This window comes from Dicentrarchus labrax, unplaced genomic scaffold (genome assembly GCF_905237075.1).
Source record: "Dicentrarchus labrax unplaced genomic scaffold, dlabrax2021, whole genome shotgun sequence".
NCBI lineage: Eukaryota > Metazoa > Chordata > Actinopteri > Moronidae > Dicentrarchus > Dicentrarchus labrax.
In genome coordinates this window covers 14666074-14692151 of record NW_026136705.1, presented here as the reverse complement: position 1 = coordinate 14692151, position 26078 = coordinate 14666074, and the positions used below count along the sequence as shown (strand labels likewise).

Here is a 26078-nt window from a genome sequence, read left to right as displayed (position 1 = left end):
ATCCACAAGCCCTTAGACAACACTGGAAACATTTTCATTCAGTCTGTATTGTTTACTTTCTCTGTCGCACATATATATGTTTCAAAACGTTGTGGAAATACCACATCATGTCCCAGAAAAAATAAGCACCCAGGGCAGACATTGCCATGGGAATGACACGTGGGGAGAACCATGGGCAAGAAATAAAGATTGAACAATGAAAGCATAAGAAAGCCATATGTTGGGATGCTCATAAAGTGTAGTATGTCACTAGATGTGGTACAAGAAAAGCAAACTCACTGTTCACATTTTTCTGCAGGGTTCTCTCAAGATAGTCTGCCTTTTGGAAACAGTATTCAGCATTATACATAAGGAAACTATCTTGTCCATCAAATTACAAAAAAAGAAAGAATTCACATCATATAGAGAGAGAAAGTCTCTATTTTGTTTGCTCTTTGTATTTGGCTGCTGAAACACAGACTGTGAGGTAAAGCGCTGCAGGGATAAGAGTGAGAATTGAAAAAAAAGGAGAAAAAAAAGAAACTCTCCATGCTCATGCTCGTGCATGAGGGGAAGAGCTCCACTCTGCAGCTGCACACGCTTCACTGAGCCAGCATCCCTCTCTAACCAAGATCTGACTTATTTTACATGTGGATTACCCAGCAAAATTTCATGCCTCCCTGTTTGTTTTTTTTTATTTATTAGATATTTATTTTGAAAACAATCATAAAAAAATCCAGACTATCTGCATTTATAATATATATTATAATATATTATATATCATAATATATTATATATATTATGATATCTGTCAGCTATAAGTGATGGTGCTATAATGCACTATTAAGTAGGACTTCATATTTAGCACTCAATCTTTACATGGTACATGATGTTCTTGCCTCTTACGGACATGAAAAATGTCTTGTCTGCTTTGACACAGCTCTGCACACACTGTGGACAACATGCATGATCGCTCTGAGCCAAGTCCTGGCTGAACCAAAGCTGAACCTATTGTTTGATCCAGAGCAGACCTTCTTAACTACATGTGCTTACCGAATACTGATTCTGATGGCACAGTTTGGATTTATTTGATTCACCTGTTGTTAAAAAAAAAGTTAAAAACATCATTGCCTGCAGCACTGTAGGCTGTCCCTGCCCTAACATGACAAACCTCATAAACAATTCAGCAACAATTAAGCAAAACCAACTAGCCCAAAGCAAAACAGGGACCAGCTGAACATCACTGTAAACTAGACATGATTTTCCTCACAGCAGCTTGTAGTGTAGTGGGCTTGACTCGTATCTTTCCAGAGCTATTAGATTTTAAATTGCTTTAGAAAGCCTCATTTGCAGACGCTGAAAAATGCAAAACGGACGTGGAGACTCAGGTAACCCGCAACTCAAAAATCAATTCACAAATTATTGAAAGAAAAATCAAATAAAACAATTACTACACACAAGAAAACATCAGAATTGTAAATCATGTTAATATTGTTCTAACAAACCTGCTGCTGCACTAGCTGAGCTGCCTGTCTTATGATTGAAAGATGGAGCAGCAGCAGCGTTGGTGTGATTAGCAAAGCCAGGTAGGCCACAAGTGGTCTTCCAACATTTGAATCATCCTACTCCTTGTACTCAAAATCCCCCGATAAGCGAGTCATAGCGTAGGTTGCGCGGGATAAGCACACGTACACACACATGCCCACACACAGCTCACCCACTCATTCATCTCATTACATACAAATCATGTCTCTTGTGGCCCGGCTATTTGCACCCCACAGTGTTCAACAGCATGACAGTAACTCAGAAGAAGACATTTTGATGGAATAAAAAAAACTTGTTTGATGAAATAAAGAGTTTGTGTGACAAAGCTAATTGCTGGTAAAGCACACAGTACACACTGCCACCTCTGAAGGTTATTTTATATCTTTTTACATCAGACACCTTCGAGAGTTGTTGGAAATCAGTGAGTTAGACATGTCTAAGAGCATTTCAAGGGTCTGTACTGCAAGCTCGAAAGCAAGAGAAGTGGTAAAATGTACAGGTTCATTGGCCTTGCAGGTGTGATTGGCAGGTTTTCAGCTCAGGGTCTCACTTGAGCAATTCCTATTCCTGTCATTCCTGCTGTTCGTTGCACTGACAGTTATGAAATGAAAAGGCACTAACTGGGGCAAATGGCAGGTGATAGCAGATTACACACTGCAGGGTGTCTGATTCAGGCAGTGTTTTCTTATATTGTCCTCTTGTGGTTGGGTGGGACGCAGGGCCAAAATAGCAGATGGAAAAATATCACTGACTTTAACAAGATGATTATGAGTCGCTTGTGTGGAGACTTGCTTTGGCCCCGGTGGCTCCAATCCAAAAATGACAATAAAACACTTGTACAGTCTCACCTCTGCTATATCAGCTGCAACCGTGTAATTGTTTCTGATGAACCAATGTCTTGTTCTTGGCACCTTGCTCTGAAGCAACATTGTTAATTTGCCAGTAATTGTGCACAAAGATGGCAAAATTCTGTAACGTATCAGTCAGACTTTCAACCTAATTTACCCAATATTAAAACTTATTACAGGGCTACAAATAAGAAAATGTAATTACAATAATTCCTAAACAGAAACTGGATAAATGTCCCTTTTGAGAGGACGCTATAAAGACTTTAAAATCACATTCTGATCTGCATAAGCTGCATTAGAGTCTGGCCCCCAAAATCCAACAAACCTGAGTCTTTTTAAACCTCCAACATCTTTGTATTTCAAATCAGTGAGTAAAATGTGTTGGAGTTTCTTCTGCTGCCACCTAGCCAAGCAGCTGTGATTCTTTCCAGCACAATTGAAGATTGCTCTGACATTTACAACACATACTTAGGTTATCCTGCATTCAGATTTGCATTTTTGTGTACACTCACCTATTTCACACATTGTTGCTGAACCCTGAGTTTTTGCTGGTTTACTGTGACCTTTAGGAATGTCGCAGACAATGAATAACCACTGTGAGATAATTCTACAACCATTATGCTCCACATCAGTTTCAGACCCACATATTCAGATGACACAGTGGTGACATGTTAGGGCAACAATGTTTGTGGAACATAATATACTTATATCACTGTTTGCAACACACAGCTGCCAGAAAAATAACATGTTACTGCCTCTTAATGATTTAGTGAACATTATTCAAGGTCTTTTGAAGGTCCCTGGCATAATTCCTGCACATTAATGAGAATAGGGACATTAACACAGCATTCTGGACCACTTTGGTCCGTTTATGCATGCCGAAACATGTATAATTCAAAATAAAGCTACAATGTGCTCCTCAAGTAATTCCAGATCTTGCCAATTACTGTTCTCACATAATGATGCTGAAATTACTTTGCAAAGGGCTTCCTAAGAAGCAAAAAAACCCCCAAAAAACGACATATGTAAACATATTTGCTCTCTGTCCCTAATACTTGCATGTTTATCCATGTGGAAGATACTGCATAGATATAGAAACAGGTGGTGATTAACATGGCTTGAGACTGGGACTTCTGTGCCAACGAGAGAGGAGTAACTGTTGGCTCCTAACTTTATTTATTTTGCATGGTACCATGCAAATGGCTTTGAAGGGTTTAATGAGAAAACATAAGGGAAATGAACAAAGATGAGTTGCCTCAAGGAAATCATTACCACACATCATTACTCTTGACTACACACAGCAATGAAGACTGGCTGCTGTAAGATGCTTAGAATCCAGAAATGAAGCATTAAAAGGGAGCATTTCATATGAATTGTGTCTGGTTAATTTGTCCATATACATCCCAGACATCCTGTGGTCAGACAAGGGACATGCATGTATGATCTTTTAAAGTGTGGAGTACCCAACGGGCCATAGCATCTTACAATGTGGCTGCAGAGGGGGATCCCAAATAAAGTACCAAGAGGTAATTTGTGGAGCAACATAATCTCCTCTTCTTCCGTCAGTGGGTGCAGGGGGAGTCAGTCCATTTAAATTTTGCCATGATTTCCCTTTATTTAGTCCCTGCATCCAGTGCATCACTTTAAAAAAGAGTAGGAAGCTATGAGACAAAAGAATGACAACCATTTCCACAGGAGAGTGAGCAATCTGTATGCCTGTAGGATATCTATTTAGGGAGAGGGAGTTTAGAGTGGGAGACACAGCTGAAAAAGTCTAATGGGATTCACCCCCCTCCCCTCTTTGCGAGACAGTCTACTAGTTAAGAGGCAGGAAAGACAGAAGACAAAGGGGGATGACATCTAACAATGTCCAAGGCAGGTTTTCTAGGACAGGACATCCCTAGTAAATGGCATGCCCTTTAATCATGAAGTTACCAGAGAGAACCTTTACACCTTTAGACGCATTTATAACTCAACACTGTGACTGACTCAAGTTGGTTTGATCCATAAGAAACACAGGGTTTAATGTTAAAGTTGACGAGAACTGGGGATATGATATGATATGAAATAAAACCACTAAAAATGATATATAAATAATAAATAAGTTGATTCAACAGCAGACGTCATTATGATGATTCCATGTTAATACACAATAAAAATACAATACAAAAAGGTAGTTTAGGTAATTAAATCAATTTGACCTACATTAGTGACAGACGATTTGAGATCTGAGTCTGATGTCATCTGTGGATTTCCAAGGAGCTTTGTCAAGAAAATAACTCTGATGATGTCATACTGATGTCATCAATACAAACTAGGGGCAAGAAGTTTACCAGGAAGGGAGTGTCTAACAAAGAGATGCTACTGGTGCATCATGTGTAGGATTCAGTCATACAAGGGATAAAAGTTAGGACACGTCTGCCTCTGATCTTTCAGTTTTAAACCAATATATTGTAATATGTCTAATGTTAGTCTCCCAATGTTGTGAAAGTGTAGTAAAACAATTGCTGTATTCCGAATACTATGTTCTCAGTTCTTTCAGACAAAATGTGAATCAGCTTTGCTAACTCCTTTTCTAAAAATTAGAAGTGTTATATGGTTGGTTTACAAGGAAATTTAATAGCAAAATAAAACAACGAAAATGCCACCCCTTGGAGGTGTGTACTGCTTTATCAATACATTAACCAACCTGCTGATTAAAAAAAATGTCACAGCACTCAGCTAATGCCTCCATAATATATACAATTCCATACAGGCCAACTTCTACACACATAAAGAGGAACAATACAAACTTCACTCAAAGTCACAGAGCGGTTACTGATCCCATCACAGATATAAACAGAAATACTATCATTAATATAATTGGAGTTACACGGATACAAGTCATTTTTAAACACAAACCCGTCATGTGGTCATTATCATTTTCATTATCGATTAATCTGAAAGAATTCATCTGTTTTTCAGATATGTTGACTGTTTTGTATATGAAATGTCAAAAGTTAAAATGTCTTTTTTTGTCTGCCCAAAACCCAGTTATTCAGTTTACTACATATAAAAAGTAAATCTTCCCATTTGAGAAGGTGGAACATGAGAATATGCAGCATTTTTTCACAATTTTTGCTTGAAAAATGAATGAAACAATTATTCAATTATCAAAAAAGATGCTGATTATTTCAATTAATAAATCCTTTAATCGACTAATCTTTTCAGCTCTAGCAGGCTGAATGTTATATACTCAGCATAAAGTACAAAGCAGTAAAGCCTAGTGATGGGAGAGAAAACTGTGGCAAAATTCAATCCAAAACCCCAAGGGACAAACTTTAACTGCCTCTGAGCTAAAAAGTCATCTTTTCTTCTCAGAGCAAACAAAGCAAATTCATTCTCAAAACAATTAACCTGAAATGTATCCACTGTGATGATCACGGGCCAGAAGCCAAGTTTATAAATCCTTCAACTGATAGCAGTCACTCACAGTGCTCACATGCTGCATGTCTCCCTCCGTCATTTCTGATGCCATCTCTCTCTGACAGAGCTGAGAGAATCAAGATGGTGAAACCACAGATGGAAGAAGCACATGCTCCCCCTTTAAAGAAAATAACAATATACACTAAAAGCCAGACAAACATGTCCACGGTGGTACTGATTTTACAATAAATATACCTGCACAACTGGTCAGTAGTAGCCATTTATATTACTTTTACCAACCTATTGACCTGCTGCTGCTCAAACTCCATGGAAACAACCTGTGCTCCAGAAAATACACATCCAAAAAAACAAAACAAAAATCCATTACTGCTCATCCAGACAGGGGTATCCACTCAACTAGAGAAATGGGCTTAAAATGTCAGCATCTGCCACGTGTGTCGCACATCCATCAGTCCCCTGTGTGGGCCTTCCCTCACCCTCTCAGTATATTTGTGTATTCAATCTTCCAAGTTGAATTTCTCATCCTTTTTTGGAATCAGACATGATGTACAAAGCCAGTCAGAGCATCTGAATCATCCACTTCCTGGAGAAAAGCTCAAGTATAGTCAGAATGCTTTCTCCTTTATTGAAAACACTAGTCACTTCTTATTCTTCCTATAAGCTCTGCCCAATTTCATTAACTCTTAACCAAAGTCTGTGGTTGGTTTTCATATATTTTAGAAGCTCTACATTTTGATTTAGCAGGATAAATCCTCAAGGAATAAAGGTTTCAAATTCCATTTATTTCTACGCACGGCACAAAGCGACCGAGCTGCCACACAGAGTTGCTGTTTCCCGATTATAAAAGATTTCTGGACTGAATTTTGGGATCACCAGGTGAGCAACAACACTTAGCGACAGCTTGTGCAAGCCCTGGTTTTCTTCTGCATTCAAGACACGGTGCACAGTATGTGTGGCTGCCTGCACTCAATGACCCCAAAGTCACAGCTGCTCTCACCCATCCCTGCTCTCCTCTATCTGTACCAACATAAACCAAACAGCACAAAAGACAGTCACACCTCACATCCAGTTTATCTGCATCTGTCAGCCTAAGCAAGACTTAAAGCAATGTGAATTGTGTCATATTCACCTCCAAGGTCAAGCGAGACTGGCTGGTAATTAGTTTAATTTTATGTTTCAGTTCAATTCATCCCAAAAAGACAAATCATCATTATCTTTCTATACTCACACAGGGAGGTCTTTAATATTCAGTGGGCTTTGCAGTTTTGTGATCCTTTTTCATGTTGTATTTGTTTTGTAATAGATAGCCTACTAACTGACATGACTGCTTCTGTCAAAATAAAATGTCCACTCAGTATAGATATAACATCCCCTGCCAAGTCTTCCCTGATTCTTCCAAGTAATATTGGAAGATACATTAAAGCCAGTCAGGCAAAGAAACAACTGTACCAAACGCTTTCATTCCAGCAGCCTAATAAGTACTGTTTATTGAAATTGCTATAAGCATGTGGTGGAGAGGTGAAGAAAAAAAATCTCTCAGTGTGAGTGATGCTCGTTTTGAATGGCTGTCACGCCCGGAAAAGGGGGGTGCAGGGGCGGAAGGGGGGGGCGTACAAAAACAGTGTTGACTAACCTTAATTTCAGGTTGAATTCACAACCCCTCGACCCTTTTGGATCGTCTTATAAAGGATCTAAGGTGGGATACTGCGGCACTTTGTTGGGTATCATCTGATGGGCTTTCCTTTTATTTGAAAAAAAAAGAAGACACATCTAATGAACTGGCTCCCCTCACCCAGACGCCTGCCTCCCCGCACCTCAAAGACGCGCCACCACATCCTCACCTGGCTGCGCACAAACACACACACACACACCACCAGTGTATTCACAATCAGAGTTACTACCGCCCATTCACACACACACACACACACACACACACACGCCATACAACCCCTGCTGTACTCTTATTATCCGTAAACATGCAGATGTTTTCCATCATGGCCTTGCAGAACGAGCCTCCTAACACTGACACCGCTGTGGTGTAGGTGTCTGATTAATAACGCCGTGCATGCTTCCAGCATCACCAGTCAGCTGATGGAGGCTTCTTGTTTTTTGGTGAAATATTTATAAGGTCTTGTCACGACTGAACTTAAACACGGGCTGTGGGTTACACTGCGCGGCGGTCCTTGCCATTATCTTTACATCTCTTTTGTGTTTGTGGCTAAAATACAGGCCTTATATTCATCGTCACGGGCTGCGAGGCTTCAAGGTTGAATAATTTGGCTTGTGAACACACGGCGGCTCACTGTCAGCCTTGGATTTCGTGAAATTTACGCGTAAAAATGCCATCAGGCCCGACGTCTCCTCCGCAATACAGCATCATATTTTCTGCTGCTAATTAGGCAGACAGTGCATTTTGACTATGACAGCTGGTTATATGGGCTAGATGATGTAAGCAACTCATGCGGTGATTTATGGAGCAAAACACAATATTAATGAAGGTGTGAAACCTACCTTAGTAACCGGGTAGCCTATGGCTGGCGCAGAGGCAGACTATGCCGATATCCAGTTGCCCAGGCTCGTAAAAATCAGACAACAACAACACCACGCCGGTTGTTGATGACACAGCTGTCTTGGTAGACGGGAGGGAAGGAAAAAAACGCTTTCCCAGATGTGTCAATTGACGTGGAAATGAAAAATCAGTTATTCAGACGCATATCACCGGAATGACGCCTTTTCTTGACGTGAAAGGTCTTCCATTTTTATGATAAACAGCGCACTGTTACTACCGAGGCTCGGTGTAGCCTGGCCGGTGTGAGAACTGATTGAAAACCATGATGCAATTCAATGCGACGTTACAAAACGGTCCTCTGCAAACACTCAGGTGAAACGACATCCTCGTGGGCTTCAAAAAAGCCTCCTACACGACCTCCGCAAAAGAAACACGCTCTCGGTTCAGGCATGAAGAGAGAGGGGGAAGAAGAAAAAAACAAAAAAAACGTCAACACAAAAATGCGCAGATATCCGCGCGCTGTGTTGGTTCACGCGCTGGGCATCCTCGCGCCGTGTTTGCATCCATATTAATATTCATACAGGACTTCCTGAGAGCGGAGCGGTAGTTGTTTTTAGAAGAAGAAGGAGGAAGAAGATGAGATGAGAGGTGGCTTTGAGTCCAACTGCAAAGGGAGGCTGTTATCTTCTTTTTATCAGCTGGCTGACATGAAATCCTCCCTCCACGACTCACAGGAGATTCAGCGGCAGACTCTTTAAATGTCCGGATGGATTGTGGATAAAAAGTGGCGGGTGATTTCTTTTCTTTTTTTTTAAACTTTAAACAAACCGAGACAAACATTTAGTTATCAAGAATACCAGGGTAGACAGAGACAAAGCACAACTGTCACATATAAGTGTATTATCGGAGCGTTAGGGGATAAAATACTATTAAGTATAAAATGCGCTCGAAATAAACCCATGAGCACCACGGACATAAAGTAGGCTAAGCCGTCATAGGAATATTGGTATGACATTTTGTTTGGACTGTGTCTGGGTGACCAGTCATTTCAATTACAGCTTAAAAAAATAAATAAAATGGGATCTGACTAAGAAAGTGCGGAAGTGAAGTGAGTCTATACAAAGGAAAACGCCGTCTAACATTATGTATTTTCTTTCCCTTTTATGGGGGTAACCTACTAACCATGAGCATATAATTGTGGTGTTTTTTGGGGGCGAGGTGTCACATGACAAACTAGCCAACACATGGCCTGTGTGCAGTAGGCACGCCCCCTAAAGTCTATGGGAGATTGTATAGGTGAGGACAGCTGAGCCAGTTAAAGGTCCAGTGTGTAACATTGAGAAGGATCTATTGGCAGAACTGTAATATAATACTCATAGCTATGTTTTCATTAGTGTATAAACACCGGAATAAAGGAGTGTTTTTGTAACCTTAGAATGAGCAGTTTTTATCTACAGACGCTGTCATGTTGGACTGCCATGTTTCTACAGTATCCCAGAAAAAGACAAACCAAACTCTGGCTCTAGTTATAGGACCCTTCACATGTTTCCCATCCACAGTTGTTTCTCCTTCACACTTCACAGTTCCTTCTCATTCCCAGGCCGTCAAATAAAGACAAGAGCTGTATTCGGTTAGTTGTAATCTGAAGCTTCACCACTAGATGCCACTAAATCCTGCACACTGGTCCTTTAAACACTGAGTTTTAACAACCAAGTAAGAGATTAGGAGTGAGCCCTCTTGACAAACACAGGCCACTAATCATGTAGGCTTTTATCAGAGGAATCTTTGGACTGTCGCTGCTACAAAGATAGCTGTGCACTGTGTCCAGATATCAGAGTATGAAAGTTGAAGTCCACATCTAAATAGTTCAATGATTGATTCAGCTTCCCTTAGAGATTGGTCAACGAAATTTAAAGTAGGTAACCGAATGAAGACATGGGACTCAATTGTCCACACTATTATTGTGCTGGTGTCTGGTGCAGCAAGCCCAAATGTCCCACCTGGTGAGAGTAGTCAATAATGAATGTAAGTGTAATACATAATAACTATAAATAATATATAAGTTTAGTACATACACAGTACTATATTATATGCTTATTATCAATAAATAATATTTATTGTGATTGGCCATTATCTAGTATTAAAGCTGTAGGGTATAGATAGTCCAGTCTGTATTTACTTTTCTATACATATTCTAAAATAAATCAGAATTTACTATCATTTGATTTTACACGCACACACACACACACACAGGTGTTTTCTCTTTCCCGATTGGACTTCTTCTCAGGACTGTGTGGGGGCATGGGCAATTTGCACTTGACTGGCATCTCCCTCACACTGCTGTTCAGTTTGTTGCACCTGTCAGGGCAGGTAAACTTACACTGTCACTACTCTTATTGGCTCACAGAGGTTGGCAACATCCCATAAGTCCCAGCAAAGCTCCACCCAACTTCAACCTGACTAGAGAGCTAATTATCCAGGGTAACTGAAAACACCTGTGTGGGTAGGTAGGACCTTTTTTTTTCACAGCAGACATTTTGACCTGTCAAAGCAGGAAAAGCAGAGGTGTGAATAATAACATTACAAAGACTCCATTGAATTAAGTGTCCCAGTAAGTCAGACAGCATGCAGCAGGAATGGCGAGGCTGTTGCTACTGTTTCCTCACTCAGTTTCACAATAAAAGCCTTTGACTGGTCCAGGCTGCAGAATCCCTTCACTTTCAAAAAGGCTTGTATTGTGAAACATCTGCAGGAAGTGTTGGGTTTCACTAACAGCAGCTTAACATAGAGAAAGCACATGGAAATGATCCACATTTATCAGTGATCAAGAAGAACATTTCTTATTGGTTATTTCTGGTAGAGAAAAACAGTAACTGTACTGTAATGTTGATCCAGATCACTTTAAGCTGAATAATAGCAGCAGAACAGACTGACACCAATCTTGTTGGCCACTAGAGCAACCAAATGCAAAAGAGACACCACACATGACATGATCTGATAATGACACCATTGCAAGTCCTCCAGAGGACGCTACACAGATCCAATACACAGAGTATCTAACTATAAAACTATGTCATGTTTATCTCTGACATTGCCTGTGTGTCAAAGTATCTGGGGAGTGGATTTGTTATCAGCAGCTTAACATGATCTGGTCAAAGTGCATCCTGCATTGTGTGCTTTTCCTGAACTGGTAAATCTGCATCCATTCAAATTAACATTGGAATAAACTCTGAGAAGGTAAAGTATGATGTTTTATGCTCAGCTGTATAAACATTAAACGTTGTTTTATGTTGTTTTAATGACTTTTAGCCAGAGGTGTTTTGTGCTTGTTCAAGCTTGGTTGACAAGTTTTATTTGTAAGCAAATTAAAAACCCCCACTGTCTTGGTTTGCCTGTCAGCTTGTTCATAAGTAAGTACTTTCATCAGACTGCTGCATGGCTTGCAAGTTTTTAAGACTATGACTTCCCTAAAGGAGGATTAAGATCACAAGCTGAAGTGCTGATTACTAATGGAATCTGATCTCTATCATAAAGACATCTATCATACATTTAATTATTAACTCAGATAAAGCAACTTTTGTCTTTTCTACAGGCATTAATTATAGAACTTATATACCCGTGACCTTTACTGAATGAAAGCACAGTTTAAAATGTTATTAACCACTAAAAATTGATGGTATGGCCTCCAGGTTGCAGGAATGACTAAAGAAAAAACTCAGTGGAAGGAGTTTTTAGAGGCAGTAAGTGTTCTGCAATGGGTCCTAAGCTTTATCTTCTTAGGTAAGATCCCACTACCCTTAACCTTTATGAACATGTATAACATGACTTTAGAAAATAAGTCAAATAATATTTGCTATAGCTACATTAGCTCACAAGCTTTTCACTGCATTTGTAAAACAACACTGTATTCATTAATATCTTAACAATTCAAAATATTTTTCAGGAGTGGCTTGTATTATCTTGATGATGTATCTGATGTTTACCTCACTGTGGCCACTCTCCACTCTGTACTTCATATGGATGGTGATGGACTGGCACACCCCTGAAAGAGGTAAAGAAATATACACAACTTAAGTATCCATGTAAATCAAAGAATCATGCACATACACACTCATTTCTAAACTATTTACTAATGACAAGCAGGCTCTGAAGTGTGTTCACACTGGAGGGTTGACAAGTATAGGAGTTTATTTTAAAAAGTCAGTATGTACACTAAATTATTTTTATTGAGTTGTTGATGGACTACTTCCATCAACAACTCAATAAATCTCCCCATGATGTGTGAATACCTCCAAAAACATAAAGAACTATAATATCATAGTTTGATCCTTTCCTGTTGGTATAAAACATTGATCATACTACATACTAATGTTATAGAGTATATGCTATGTGCAACAGGTCAAAATAAACTTTAAGAGAGAGCAAAGATTTACAGTTTTTTTTTTAAATAGTTTTCTGAGGAGTTCCTGTTCCATCCATTTACATAAATGGTTTTAAATTTTCTTTCAGTTCCCTTGTGCATTGCATTGTGGGAGACCAGTGCCCATAAACAGTATACTCAGGGTTTATCAGTGTATATACTGACTCTTTTGACTTTATTTGGTCACTTTTCCAGTGAGAACACACTACATACTCAAAACCTGCTTCGAATCTGTTGTGTACTATGTAGTTTGGACACAGGCCATGTTGATTTTTTTGCATACCAACTGCAAAAACAGTATACTACAACAATAAGTACATAAAACAAACTGTAGGCTATACAGTTAGTGTGTAGTGTGAAATTTGGACACACCCAGTGTCTCTAAGATTTCTAATCTCTCCATCAGGGGGCAGGAGAACAACATTCGTGAGGAATTGGAGGGTATGGGAGCACCTCAGAGATTTTTTTCCAATCAAAGTGAGTTTTACTTTGTATCTTGAAATGCCTGCATCACCTTTGGTGTTCTTATTATCCGATTTCAGACAATTTATAGGAACGCATGGACGTGACAGTGATTTAATAATGACAGGACACTGTAGTAGAACTATTTTAAAATGTTAGCTCTTAAAAAACAAAATGGTTTGTGTACAGTTCATACAGAACAACTCCAATATCCTCTCAAATCTTTTCAGACTTAATTTTTGTAAACAGTTAATGGTAAGAGTCTGTACTCGTTGCACTCTATAAATGCTGGGAAGTATAAAACACTGATATTTCTGGTATTATATGCTTAGATTCTTTATCAACTACAGTTATTGTAATACAACTATATGATAAAAACCTTTTGTAATGAGTGTTTAATTTTGGAGGCATTTTATCGGCATTGCTTTCATCAGTTCTCCCAGTAAAACACCCAAAAGAACCAGTTTTTGTTTTGTTGTGTTTTTTAATCTCTCATTCAGTGAGATAATGTACAGCTGAAGTGGGTTTGGTTTTATGGTTAACAGAGATTGACTTCAATCAATGACTTAATCCTCTTCTGTCAATTCTTGCACAGTTGGTGAAGACAGCCGAGTTGAATCCAAACAAGAACTACATCTTGGGTTGTCACCCTCATGGTATCATGAGTGCTGGAGCCTTTGCCTGCTTCAGCACAGAGAGCTGTGGCTTCACTGAGGTGTTTCCCGGCGTGAGATCCTCCCTGGCGATACTGGGAGGACTTTTCAGGATACCACTCTTTAGGGAGTACATAATAAGTGCAGGTATTTTAAAACATGCTCATCTCAGTCTCAACTTTTGACATCAACCATATTTAACATGTAAGCCTTCCTGTTCTTGTCTTTATAGATCCCCTCCAGTCAATTATTAAGACATAATACAAATAGTGTGCCAGGAACAAGACACACATCTTGTGTTTTTTCCACAAAAAAGTATATATAAATTTCCACATTAAAATCCTTTAAAAGGCATCTGCTCCTCATTAACATTTAATTTGTATTCAAGTTTTCCTGCTGGACACAAGATGCCTCCTACTTCACTGTAAAGTCTGTGTATGTGCACTGGTGGCTTCAAGTTTGTACATCACACTAGTATAAGTTGTAAATTGGACCAAGACCACAATCTCCATCAGTTGAACTAAACTGCTGTTACTGTCTCACTTTGTCTGATCAGGTCTTTATCCAGTCAGCAAACCGAGCCTTGCCCACCTCCTTTCAAAGAGAGGCAAGGGTAATGCAGTGGTGATTGTGATAGGGGGCGCTGCTGAGTCTCTGGCATCCTCTCCTGGACTCAACACAGTGGTCATGAGGCAGAGAAAAGGATTTGTAAGGGTGGCCCTTGAGTTTGGGTGAGAATACTGTTAAAAACACACAGTAGTCAGTGGGTATCATTGTGCTCACTACGGGACACACTGATAATATCTGTGATTATCGTCCACAGGGCTGATCTGGTGCCTGTTTACTCATTCGGAGAGAATGAGCTCTTTCAGCAGGTGATTTTCTCTGATGGTAGTCTAGGTCGGAGGCTACAAGACCTGTTCAAAAAGATTATGGGTTTCGCCCCATGTCTATTTGTTGGTGAGCGTTTGGCTTTCATGCCCTACAGGACTCCAATCACTACTGTTGGTGAGTATTTCATTATTCTGTATATAGGCCTAACTTGTTGCACCAAGCCCATTATATTCCAACACTCTGCTTCTTCCAGTGGGAAGTCCGATCTCAGTGCCAAAGCGTGTCATTCCTACAGAGGAGGAGGTCGACCACTATCACAGACTTTACATGGAGGCCTTGTCCAAGTTATTCCATGAACACAAGGTCAGCTGTGGACTTCCTGAAAGTCACAAGCTTCAGATCATTTAGACATTTCTCTTCAACATGAACTGTGTAGCTGGTTTTCTTTGCTGCTTTTAGTGTGGCTCATACAGTGGATCTGATGTGGTGATGAACTTGATATAGATCGATGTAGGTAGGTTTCTTTGCTCATGCTGTACGTTCTGCCTGTATTTGAAATTATTTAACATGGATGTTAAATAATCATTAAGCTGTGATGCCCATTGTGTGGGAATGCTGTTTGAAAAGCAGTGAAAACACTGATGATGTCTTGGTATGCTATATTTGTCATGAACCCACCTATGGATTTGTGTATTTCTGATACATAATATCTAAAGACGTGTTGTGAAAAGGCACCATGCGTCAAATAAATTATTGCTTACGTCAAAATGTGTTTCATTTGCATTCATTATGTAAATGACACCCCAGAAGGAATGAATACAGGGAGTGTAAGGACCAACTTCAGAATAACTTTTTTATTTGTAAGTGGTTTATTTGTACATTACTGAAAATATTAAGTATTTCTTTCACCATTGCAAGGATTCTACAGATTCCTAGTAAGCAGCTGTGTCAACCTAAAGGGCCTGAAGACATGTAATTCAATGGTTTATCCAGTAGAGGGCAACCATTTATCTGCTTCAATTCCTTCACCAGGAGGGTTTGGGGTCTCCAAACATCTGTCCCAGAAAAAATCATGAGCACAAATGTACAACACACCACAATATACTGTTAAAAATTAAATATTTCTATTAATCTGCAACATGTAATTGTTGTAGATTAATAGAAAGATTGATGTTCATTATCAGACCCCCACACTGACCTGTTTGACGCTAACCATGATCCCAAGTTCTTAAACGCAGACCTGACCACTGAGGGATACAAGGAGGCGTCTGGGATTCATTTCTTAGTTAGTATCTTGTTTTTTCTACAAGAGATACTACTCTACAGGCTGCTTTTCTGTATCATTTGGCTGCTCTGGTCAGTTTTAAGTCACACACAACTAGATTATATTTGATAAATCAAATACATATGAATAAAGTTAGATCACATCTTTATTGAGGAAGCAGTTTACAACAAATGTTTGTTCTGGTTGCACAATAATTACCAAAAAAATATTTAGGAAAAGAAATAACCTAATTACTACAGAAAGCAAGCAGAAAAACAACAGTGGTACAGGGTGGAGACTGAAAGGGCAGAGTGACTTTCTAAAAGAAGTCCATATCATCTGGTGCATCCAGGTCGCGATATTCAATGATGTTGCGTGGGTCACCTCGTGACATTCTGAGATGATTGAACAAAGAAGAATAGAAATGATCGTAAAAAGAGGTTCAAAATTCTCCAATAGCAAAAAAAGCTCATAGCAAAATAAAGATCACACGTACAGTGGTCTCACCTGATGTTGCGTGGCTTCCCCAAGTAGCCACCTTGTCCGCGGAAGTTGTCATAGTTTCCTCTGCCTCCTCCATATTGGTTGGGGGGGTAAGGAGGTCCGCCTGTTGAAAAGAAGGTGTCAAAATCAACACAATGGTAGCGGCCCGACTGAAAAACACAATTCAAAGTATAGTCATTTCTAATAACATACCACCATAGCCCATCAGTGGTGGACGAGGCTGTCCAAAGACCATTGGACCCTGAGGACCTTGGGGAGGAAACGGCATGCTGGGAGAAAGCAAACCTGTAGGATAAAAAATAAACAGTTTGTATTGTTGTCGAACAAAATACGATTTCATTATTTAACCCATGGTGCACCACTGTAAACTTTATTTATTCAGACAGTCTTTGTTACTCAAAATGCTTCTAGTTCTGTATCTGAGCAGAATAAATGTTGCGCCGACCTTGACCTTGTCCTGGAAGAGGAGGAAGCTTCATCTCTGGGAGAGATGGTCTCTTGGCGTCCATCAGGAAATTGTTAAAGAACGTCACTTCCTTTTTCACCTCTTCAATTTTGTCGCCGTGTTTGTTCAGGATGTGCTTCCGTACAAACTCTGGGCCCTTGAAATTTGTTAGAAATTGAGAAAGTCTTAGCGTCACTCAGCGCTGAATGACGATGCACTAATGTACATGTCCTCAGAAAGAAATCACCAAAATGTGAAGAGGCTTAGTCGAAAACACGTCAATATGTTGTACAGTCCAAGTGCTCACCTTGAATTTCTTGCCACTTAGTGGGCAGAGCCACTTGTCCTTTCCCAGCTCTTGAGTGTTAGCAGACACAAACTTCTCCACCTCATCCTCAGGATCTTTGCGGCCCATCTTTGCTGCCTCTTCCTCAGAAAGGATTTCTTTTAAACTAAACAAAGGACTCAGTTTCTCTTCCATCATCTTCTGCCATTGTTGCACTGTTTGAAGTTACCAGGAAAATGTGACAGGTGTTAAAAAGGTTATAAGAATGATTTAAAACCATAAGGTTTTTCACTCAATACAGACTTTAACTCATCAAGCCACCAATGTGTCATTATACAAAATGTATTTTCCACAGATATTACACATATTTTTAGATACACAATACTACAACTTCCAAATTGATTGTTATATTGTACATTGTAAAGCATGTAAAATACATAAAAACATCTAGGATGTTTAACTGTGTTCAACTGTAAGAATCTGTGGGCAAAACAGTGTCGTAAAACGTAGTTCAAACACAACAAAATTATTAACTAGTAAAGAGCTACAATAGTACATACATACATACATACAACTCCAGAGCTCCAAAGCTGAACAGGAACACATTTTTGCATCAAAGCTTCTCTTGTACAATCAACATATTTACTTTCTCTCTTCCGAGTACACTCTTCCATGTTACATGACACAAGGGAAACGCACTGACCTTCTCCATGTGTGATGCGGTTAGGAGGGATGGGTCCACGTACATGGATCATGCCACAGCGATTGGGCATTTCATCCTCACTGGGGTATTCACAGGTGTTGTAGTAGTCAATTGAATGGACAATACGAAGATACAAGACCAGACGATCCAAAACCTGGAACGAGGTGAATGGTACATTTCATAAAGACTGAATATAGATATTTGATTTACTACTACTTTGACAATAATAGTACATCAAGGATAACAAAAAAGCGTTGTTATAATACGGAATTGTGCAGCATTTGTACACATAACTGCAAAGGTCAAACCTTCGCCAGTTTGTCATCCCTCTCCACAGTCGTCTCTGTAGGGTTTCCCTCCTTGGCGCTCTCCTCAGGATCCATCCCACTCCCGGAGCCTAGGAGCTCCTCCTCCTCAGCACTCACCTCCTCTATCAGGTAATCTGTGATATTCTTCAAGATGGGGTTCTGAGCTGGCAACTTTTGAAATCACAAACCACACATGAATTAATCAATTCAGTGACAGCAATTCCATGTGAGAGTAGTCTGTTTAAATTGTACAGACTTACACACACGTAAATGCATGAACTTGACAAGCGCTGTACCTCTGTGCTCCGCCCCTCTTCTTGGAACTTGATGCTCCACAGGTCTCCTTTCTCATCCAAGGCATGAATGAGCTTGGCAGCCAGCTTGATGTCATTGCGGAGAACCTGCTTGTGCTGAGTGATGCCATTAACATTACGCACCCTCCGGGCCAGGTCCCTGTTCACCCCCGGTGCCAGTTCACAGTCTCGCAGCTGTGAAAGGTAGTAGAGTAAAAATTAGTTTCAATGGCCTCAACTGCTATTTAGGAGATTACACGAGTAATAAAAACAGATGCAAAGAAGCCAAGGCTCCCCTAAGTCCAATATGATTTTTAAATACAGATTGGACTGATTATCTGACAAAAATGTTTAGTAATTACATCTTAGATCAAATAAAATGAAAAAGATAGGAAATAAAAACGCAATCTACATTAGTGTTAGGGCATATATCCACATATTCCATTGCATGACACATATCCAAAAGTTATCTTCTTCTATGCTGCATAACACAATCACTTGAAAGCAAGACTGGCACGCTTACTCGAATATTCTGAAGGTTCCAGCAAACTTCTTTGATGTTGACGCTGCGGTCAAACGTCACCCAGCAACGTCTGAAAAACCTGCAGCAGCACAGAGTTCATTAAAACATTATTGTGTAATCGAGTGTAGTCTCCTGCTTCACTGAATGAATCCATTAAACATCAGAGTGAGAAATTAAAAGAACGTGGGATGTTTTTAAACCAACCTGCGCTCTGGATGGGGGTCAGACAAGCAAACACGCAGAAAGCCAGGGTATCGCCGGCACAGCTGAGAGAGAAAAAACAATAAGGTTGTGGAGTTTAAAACAACGACACGAATGACTGCCACTACATCTCCTGGGCCATTAACACTGCTGCCTGTGTTCTACTCACAGCAATAATCTCAGCCTTGGAAATGGTGGGAGCGATGCTTCTCATGAACAGAGAGCAGGTCCTGTGCAGAGGCCGCGGTCTGGGAGAGTCGTCTTTTGGCTTCTTTTCTTCTTTCTTGTCCTCTTCAGCATCCTCCTTTGGTTTCTCCTCTTCATCATTAGAACAGAGAGAGCGAAGTGTTGGGAACTAAACAGTCTTTCTGAAGATAAAAATCAGATGCTATGAATTTGATTCCTCACCTTCACCCTCCTCTTCCTCCTCATCCTTGTCTTCCACCTCTTCCTTTTTCACAGGTTTATCAGAGCAGTTGGAATTTGAGTCTGAATCAGAGTCAGAGTCACTCTCTGAGGCACTGCCTTCATCGTCGCTGTCTCCACTGCGCTTCCTCTTTCGTCTTGGCTGAAAAATAAGAACAATGAGCGCCATTTGGATCATTCTTGTCTCTTGTTAGCAAATAATTTCAATAATGGAAGCAACACTTACTTTCTTGGGTTCAGGCATTTCTTCTTTGGCAGCTTCTTTCTCTGCCTCCTCTTTCATATCCTCTCCTTCAGCTGCAGCATTTTTTTCTGTGCTGGCAGAGTCGCCCTCCTCCTGCGGCACAGTTTACTGTCATCAACACACCGCTGTGAAATCTCTACAACCCGGCAAGCACTGACAGACAACAAAACATACCTTCTCATTTTTGTCCTTCTCTATTAAAGGTTTGCGGTCACCATCCAAGGCTTTGAGGTCTTCTCTCTTGGGAGGTTCAGCACCCCCTGAAACAGATGCCAACTTCTCCCTTTCCTCCTCCTCTTCAGATGGAAGGTCCAAGATGCGAAGATCGTGATCTGTTCCTCCCTCCATCTTTATCACAGCTGAAGACAAACAAGGGGGAAATATGGGTCAATGTAGACAGAATTCGAAAGACTGGACTCCACATATCACCAGTACTCTAAATTATTTTTGACGTCTCACCTGCATCCAGAACCTTGATGATGGCTGGGGTCTGTTCAATGTCCAGGGAGACATTATCAAACCAGCTGTTCTCCATCAGGAACACGAAGACATTCAGACGGTTGTGCAGGGCACTCTGGGCCTCTGCTTTAAGTCGGCTGGCCTCATCTGGGTGATACTTGGATCTGAACCTGTGTCCAGAGTTGGGGTCCATAAAAAAGTGGGGAGGGAATGATGGGGGTTGGGATGAACGGGATGTAAAAGTTAGAGAACAAATGCATATTATATATCTATGTTGCAACTGTGGTTTCAATACAGTGGCACTGAGGAATATGATTTATTTGCATATTACAATTTCTTTTTACCATATTTTCTACAAATAAGAAGTTGTAGTTGTTTGTTGGGAAAAGTTAAAAAATCCCAAATTCAGTCAGTGGAATTGAAGTCTCTAGACAGGTTATCAAGATTATCATAATTATGATTGCAATTGTTTCTGTATTTTTATATAGCTCTAGTCCTTGTGTTAGGTCTTTCAGTGTATGCATGTTATTACTTTGTGATTATTGCAGCTAGTTATTGCACATTATTAGAAAGTTTGGGATTAACTCACCAAAAAATAAGGGAAAAACACAACAGAGAGATTATAAAATTAAGCATTCACATAGAATCAGAATTTCACATTAGAAATGTTGATCATTGAGTGGACTACAGTTACCTTTTGTTCTGCCAGTTTATTAACAAATAAATACAGAGAGGGGGTCTCTTCTGTGAAAATGCGCTCCACTTCACCCCAATGGTGTGTCTGTATACACACAAATTCGGTTTTGGGATTCGATTTGATCCGAATATAAAAAGAAAATGGTGTAGAAAAAGCATAAAACAAGAAAAAAAATCTCCACGTGCGCAAGACTGTTTGACTGTCTATCTAAGATCCCTGATACTGTGTGTCTAAGAGCAACTGCATTGTGCGCAGTGCATGCCCTTGCTGTCTAAGACCGATTCTTGCTGATGAGTTCCACTTTTTCTCATCTTCAAAAGAAACGCTGTCAACGTAGTAGTGGGAATGAAGGGGGAAAAATGGTTATGTCAAAACAGAACAATTTTGCATGATACCTGTGAAATAAGTGTAATAAGCATTAACAGACATTATACAACTGTGAAAGGTTAAAAGTAAGTGAAAGAAAACCAACCCAAACAAGTTTTTGGTCAAAAACAAATGTAAGTGAATAAAAAAAAAAAAAGAAAGAAAATGACTTAAATCTTTCAGTTATGTGATTGTGAATAGAATTTAGAGACATGTGCATTTACTGATTTACTGCACAACATAATGAAGAAGGAAGAGTTGGTTCACTGCAGAACAATAATATGTGCACTAGGGTTGAATTTGGGTTGATTTTCTTCTCTTATAAATAACAAGTACTGTAACAAAAGTCAAACTGACTGTGGGTCTGGTCCCAGTACATGGATGGAACTGTCCTTGGGTTATTTGGCAAGCCCCTGGAACATGTTAAAAGGCTTGTGGAGGTATTATATTATATTATAAAGGTATTGTAGAGCAATCAAATAAATATGACCTTAATATCCCATGACACACCCACCATAGGACCAGGCCCAACATATTAGATTATTAAAAAAAGCAATTACATCTAAAATAATAATTTTCTGAAACAAAAACCAAAAGAGAGCGACTGTAAACATTTGGTGATGACAATCACAGATTAAATAACTATAATAATTAAATGAAAAGAATGGCTTAAGAGCAACTACATTAAAATCTACTATTAATATTCATGATTCTGGCTTATTAAGTAAAGGCAACTGAGATCGTACCACTCTTCATCTTTATGAGCCAGAAAGAAGTCCTGCATCTGCTGCCGGCGGAAGTCGATCTTGTACTCATTGTAGCGCTTGACTGCCTCAGTCTCATCCACAGAATCATCCAAGGACAGCAGGAACTCCTTAAAGCTCTTCATTATGGGAGGGGGTGGGCCCAAATCCATGTCATGGATGTTTCCAAGTCTAACGGAAGAGAAACGTTTTGGATGGGTCAGCAGAGTTATTATTGGACAACATTTAACTACAAAACCCAGGCTCACTCAACCCTGATCTCTTACCTTGCCTGAATGGGGATGCCATGATGAGGCTGCATGAGATGTAAGTCAGGATGGCCCCAGTGTTGTGGTGGGCCGTAGCTGGGCCCTCCTCCACCACCATAGCCCAAGTCATATCCCCCACGGTAAGGGTCTCCACCATGGTCATCCCTGCCAGGGACAGATAAAAGATCTTAAACAACAGCAGACTCCAGTTGCAAAGGTTGTGCCTTCGTGTTGCTGCTAATCTCACCAGTCTCTTCTCATGCGTTTCTGCTGGGGACTCATGTCGTGCCTTGGTGGGGTGAACCTCTCCCTGCGACCTCTGTCATAATCCCGGTACTCTCCTCGGCTACGCCGTTCCCTGCCTCTGTCCCACTCCCTGGATTTTCAGGAAACAGTGGGAAACATTAAATAGGAAAATAACTCGCAAATTATCCATTAACTTCCACTTAGTTACACTCTGTGAGAGCACCACAGAACCACCATTTACCTGCATTGTGTTGCAGATGAGGCACTCTCACACATCTGTCTGTCTTACCTGTCATTCCAGTCATCCCTGCGTCTGTCCTCTCTTTCTCTTGAACGGTCATAGTCACTTCTCTCCCGTCTGAATTTGTCTCTTCTCCTGCGATCGTACTCATCATCACTGTCTCCCATCTTCATGCAGAGAGAAAGGCAACTTTAAGCCACGATGTGTTATGGCAGGATTATAAATAAAGGCCTGTGATCATAGTCTTTGCAAAAAAATAAAAAATAAACTTGATGATATTATTATGGGCACAGTATTAACGTTATACCAGAGGCTGCTGGTAGCCAAGCACGCACGGTAACAAGGAGGCATCACTTGGTTAGCAATTTGTGATGCAGACTCAAATGTAACTTTTGGTCCTGGTGTTTCACAACTTTACTGATAGTGTTGGCCTTATAGTTATATCAAAATCACCAAAGCACTTAAGATAAATATTGTTACATGACGGGAGGTAAAGGTGTGGCCTCTAAAGTCTAAACAAACACAATACGTTATTTTTGTGGCGTGTGTTAGCCAACTAGCTAACGGTGGCGGGGCTGCTATATAGCGGTTGGCTAATAGGCTACATTAGCGCTCCAGTTCGTATTATGGAAGAAACCATTTGTTTTCTACATCATAGAACAAACGCTGTCTTACTAGTTCAACCACCATCGATGTGGTACGATATAAAGAAACACTGATACCTCGGCTATTATTTGCCTGGACGATCTTCTTCTTCTTCTTCTTCTTCTTCTTCTTCTTGGTGTTTTTTTGTTGCGGCGGCAGGGAAACAACAAAATGGCGCTTTACCGCCACCAACTGGTATCAACGGATCAGGGTTTTATCTGTTTCCCCGTTACTAGGGGGATTATAACTTTCACTGTATCCAGTCCGGCCTCTAAGTGAATTATTATATTGAGGAATTTCTTAAACCCAAGACTCCATGGTTGTTGTTGTTGTTGTTGTTGTTGTTGTTGTTGTTTGTTGTTGTTTAATGGCTGCACCATTTTTTTTGTCCATTATTTTAATCTGTCATATTTGGTTATCTTTGGAAATGTTGGGACCACTGGCCTAGAAATGAAGATGAAGTTATGTGAGTGAGAATGAAGCGTTATTAAATACAACAAATGGTTTGGGGTTATTCAGGTTATCTAACCCATTGTCTTTAATATGTACATAACATTCATGTCATTAAAAACAATTCATAAGCAATAAGTGAAAAAAAAAAAAGTCGCAGTGAAAGGGTTCGGTATTTGAACAATAATTTATTAGATTAAACTCTTCTACTATTTAATTTTACTTTCATTATCCAATAAACTGCTAAGTACATCCTTTATTGTGCTTTTCTTGGTCCTTCCTCTGAACCTTAGCTGGTGCCTCATATAATCCAGGATCACGCGTGGCCACACAGTAGTCTGCGCTTCGTCCTCCATGAGAAATGCAGAGTCCACTTGTTGGGGGAAGGTATGGCCATCCCTGGATCCAAATTTAAAGTCTCCTCCGGGTCTACCATCGGCTTCCAAAGGACTGGAGATGAGGTGTGGTGGGTAACTATCCAAATAATCCTATGAACATGTAAGCAATTATTGTTTCCTATTGATTTTGCACAATGTTAATAAAGTATATTTTAGGAATATCAATAGCAATATTTGACCATTTGGCGCAAAAGAAATTGAAACTTTGTACAAATTAAAGCACAAAACCATATATACTAACCTGCATGAAAGGTGAAATGCAAATAAAGTCTGATTAAGTAATTGATTGATAATGATATACTGCATATTGATTTCCATTAAGGTTAATAGCAGAAATAATTAACTTAATCTGTTTCTAATGCTGAGATCCTGAAACAGGGTATTATTGTTACTGTGTGCTTTAGTTTCATTATTTCATTAGACATTAAAATGCCAAACTGTATAAACTTATGTGTGTTATGCTCTATTTGAATAAGAAATCTGAATAAATTCACCTCTATCAACGTTTTTTATACTAAATATATAATATATAATATAGAAATTTACCATTTAAAATGTTGACAAACATGGGAAATTCATGTCCAAATATAATCTGTTGTAGTAGTACATGTAATAAAAAATGCAAAATAAACTCACACATTTAAAAATAAACTTTTAAGTTGTACCTTACCTCAGGGTGGTCTTGAGTTTCTCTTGAATCCAGCAGCACAAATAAAGATACAGTCAAAAATATCAAGAAAGATGATCTCAGCACAGAGGAGTATGATAGCAGTGATCCAGGCATCTTTTCTTATAGCTGCATCTGTCAGTATCCAGAGAGAGTTAAGTCTAATGTTTTATAATGCAGCACACAAAAGCAAACTTCAAAGTTTCCCTGTGAAGAAAAACCCCTTTACAGGTTCTTTTGCTTAAAGGATTAATTTATTCGATGTAACGTCACAACCCACGTCCATTTGCCTCGGTGTCACTATATTTATTCCCTGCATGGAACAAACCTAAAGAGACACACTAGCTGACAATAGTCCCATGCATGCCATAATCCAACCTACACACACAGCTACCTTCTATCTGGAGTTTTAAAGAGTTTATTCAGCTCATATATGAATTATGTTTTCTTCCAAGCAGCAGGTGACGTGATTAAAGGTTCATTAAATGGAGGAACTGAAAAGACAGGCAGCTTGTTAGGAAGGGTTGAAAGGAACAAATGAATCAACTGGAGGAAGTCTTAATGAATCACCATTACACCCAAAGGTGGGCAGCTTCTTATAGGCCAGTGGAACAGCTGTGAAATGAGCAGTATTAATAATATATAAACTCTTGTAAATGGGGAAAACAGTTAATTATGATGTTGTATTTTACTGTAAGCTTTAATTCCTGTCATTGTACCAATTACGTTTTAATATGTTAGTTATTTGTCAGCAATTATATTAATATATTGGTTAATTTCAAAATAAAAAAACAAATATATCTACATATCTATGTGTGTATATACTGGTATGAGCTGTAAGCAGTAGGTATTCATTGATGAGAGTAAAAGAACCTGAAAGAGGCTAAATTCAGCAGGGAGTCCCCGCTCTCGGCTAATTAGTTCCTATGACGGTCATGTCAATAGGATCAAAGACCATACATTCATTCATTCTTGGGTGAGCCATGCATTCACAGCAGCTTAGTCCTTTCATTATTATTAACCA

The 26078-nt window shown here is 39.6% G+C and overlaps 3 protein-coding genes across 7 annotated transcripts in view; 1 reads left to right on the top strand and 2 right to left on the bottom strand.

Annotated features, from left to right (window-relative positions):
• Positions 1 to 8939, bottom strand: part of LOC127363829 (neuronal tyrosine-phosphorylated phosphoinositide-3-kinase adapter 1) — a 30375-nt gene extending 21436 nt beyond the window's left edge. The window contains exon 1 of the mRNA XM_051400768.1: positions 8310 to 8939. The gene's annotated coding sequence lies outside the window, so the exon portion shown is untranslated. The remainder of the gene's footprint in view (positions 1 to 8309) is intronic.
• A 1851-nt stretch (positions 8940 to 10790) lies between these two features.
• mogat3b (monoacylglycerol O-acyltransferase 3b) lies at positions 10791 to 15444 on the top strand. Of its 2 annotated transcripts, none has more exons than XM_051400775.1 (8): positions 10791 to 10810; positions 11997 to 12087; positions 12251 to 12358; positions 13134 to 13204; positions 13785 to 13989; positions 14399 to 14573; positions 14666 to 14850; positions 14930 to 15444. In XM_051400775.1, exons 2-8 carry the CDS (start codon positions 12006 to 12008, stop codon positions 15082 to 15084), a joined length of 981 nt encoding a protein of 326 aa, XP_051256735.1. In that variant the 5' UTR covers positions 10791 to 10810; positions 11997 to 12005; the 3' UTR covers positions 15085 to 15444. The 2 variants fall into 2 exon arrangements, with proteins under 2 accessions (XP_051256735.1, XP_051256734.1); XM_051400774.1 differs by lacking the exon at positions 10791 to 10810 and adding an exon at positions 11005 to 11544.
• Positions 15445 to 16088: 644 nt separating this feature from the next.
• srrt (serrate RNA effector molecule homolog (Arabidopsis)) lies at positions 16089 to 23716 on the bottom strand. Of its 4 annotated transcripts, none has more exons than XM_051400771.1 (20): positions 23617 to 23716; positions 22943 to 23061; positions 22655 to 22783; positions 22426 to 22572; positions 22142 to 22330; positions 20333 to 20502; positions 20048 to 20232; positions 19856 to 19966; positions 19612 to 19771; positions 19373 to 19521; positions 19207 to 19268; positions 19003 to 19081; positions 18447 to 18674; positions 18187 to 18357; positions 17879 to 18032; positions 17197 to 17390; positions 16890 to 17046; positions 16637 to 16729; positions 16437 to 16547; positions 16089 to 16335 (listed from the first exon to the last, which is right to left on the bottom strand). In XM_051400771.1, exons 2-19 carry the CDS (start codon positions 23059 to 23061, stop codon positions 16444 to 16446), a joined length of 2601 nt encoding a protein of 866 aa, XP_051256731.1. In that variant the 5' UTR covers positions 23617 to 23716; the 3' UTR covers positions 16089 to 16335; positions 16437 to 16443. The 4 variants fall into 4 exon arrangements, with proteins under 4 accessions (XP_051256731.1, XP_051256729.1, XP_051256730.1 ...); XM_051400769.1 differs by having other exon boundaries at positions 16448 to 16547; XM_051400770.1 differs by having other exon boundaries at positions 16448 to 16547; positions 18483 to 18674.
• Between the last annotated feature and the right edge of the window lie 2362 nt (positions 23717 to 26078).

Coding starts and splice junctions, on each gene's coding strand:
- mogat3b (XM_051400775.1), top strand. CDS start 12,006: ATGACTAAAGAAAAAACTCAGTGGAAGGAGTTTTTAGAGGCAGTAAGT. Junction 12,359..13,133: donor CTGGCACACCCCTGAAAGAG/GTAAAGAAATAT, acceptor TCTCTCCATCAG/GGGGCAGGAGAACAACATTC. Junction 13,990..14,398: donor GGAGTACATAATAAGTGCAG/GTATTTTAAAAC, acceptor TTGTCTGATCAG/GTCTTTATCCAGTCAGCAAA.
- srrt (XM_051400769.1), bottom strand. CDS start 23,061: ATGGGAGACAGTGATGATGAGTACGATCGCAGGAGAAGAGACAAATTC. Junction 18,675..19,002: donor GGAACCTTCAGAATATTCGA/GTAAGCGTGCCA, acceptor TACCTTTCACAG/CTGCGAGACTGTGAACTGGC. Junction 16,336..16,447: donor GGGAAGCCACGCAACATCAG/GTGAGACCACTG, acceptor CAATCATCTCAG/AATGTCACGAGGTGACCCAC.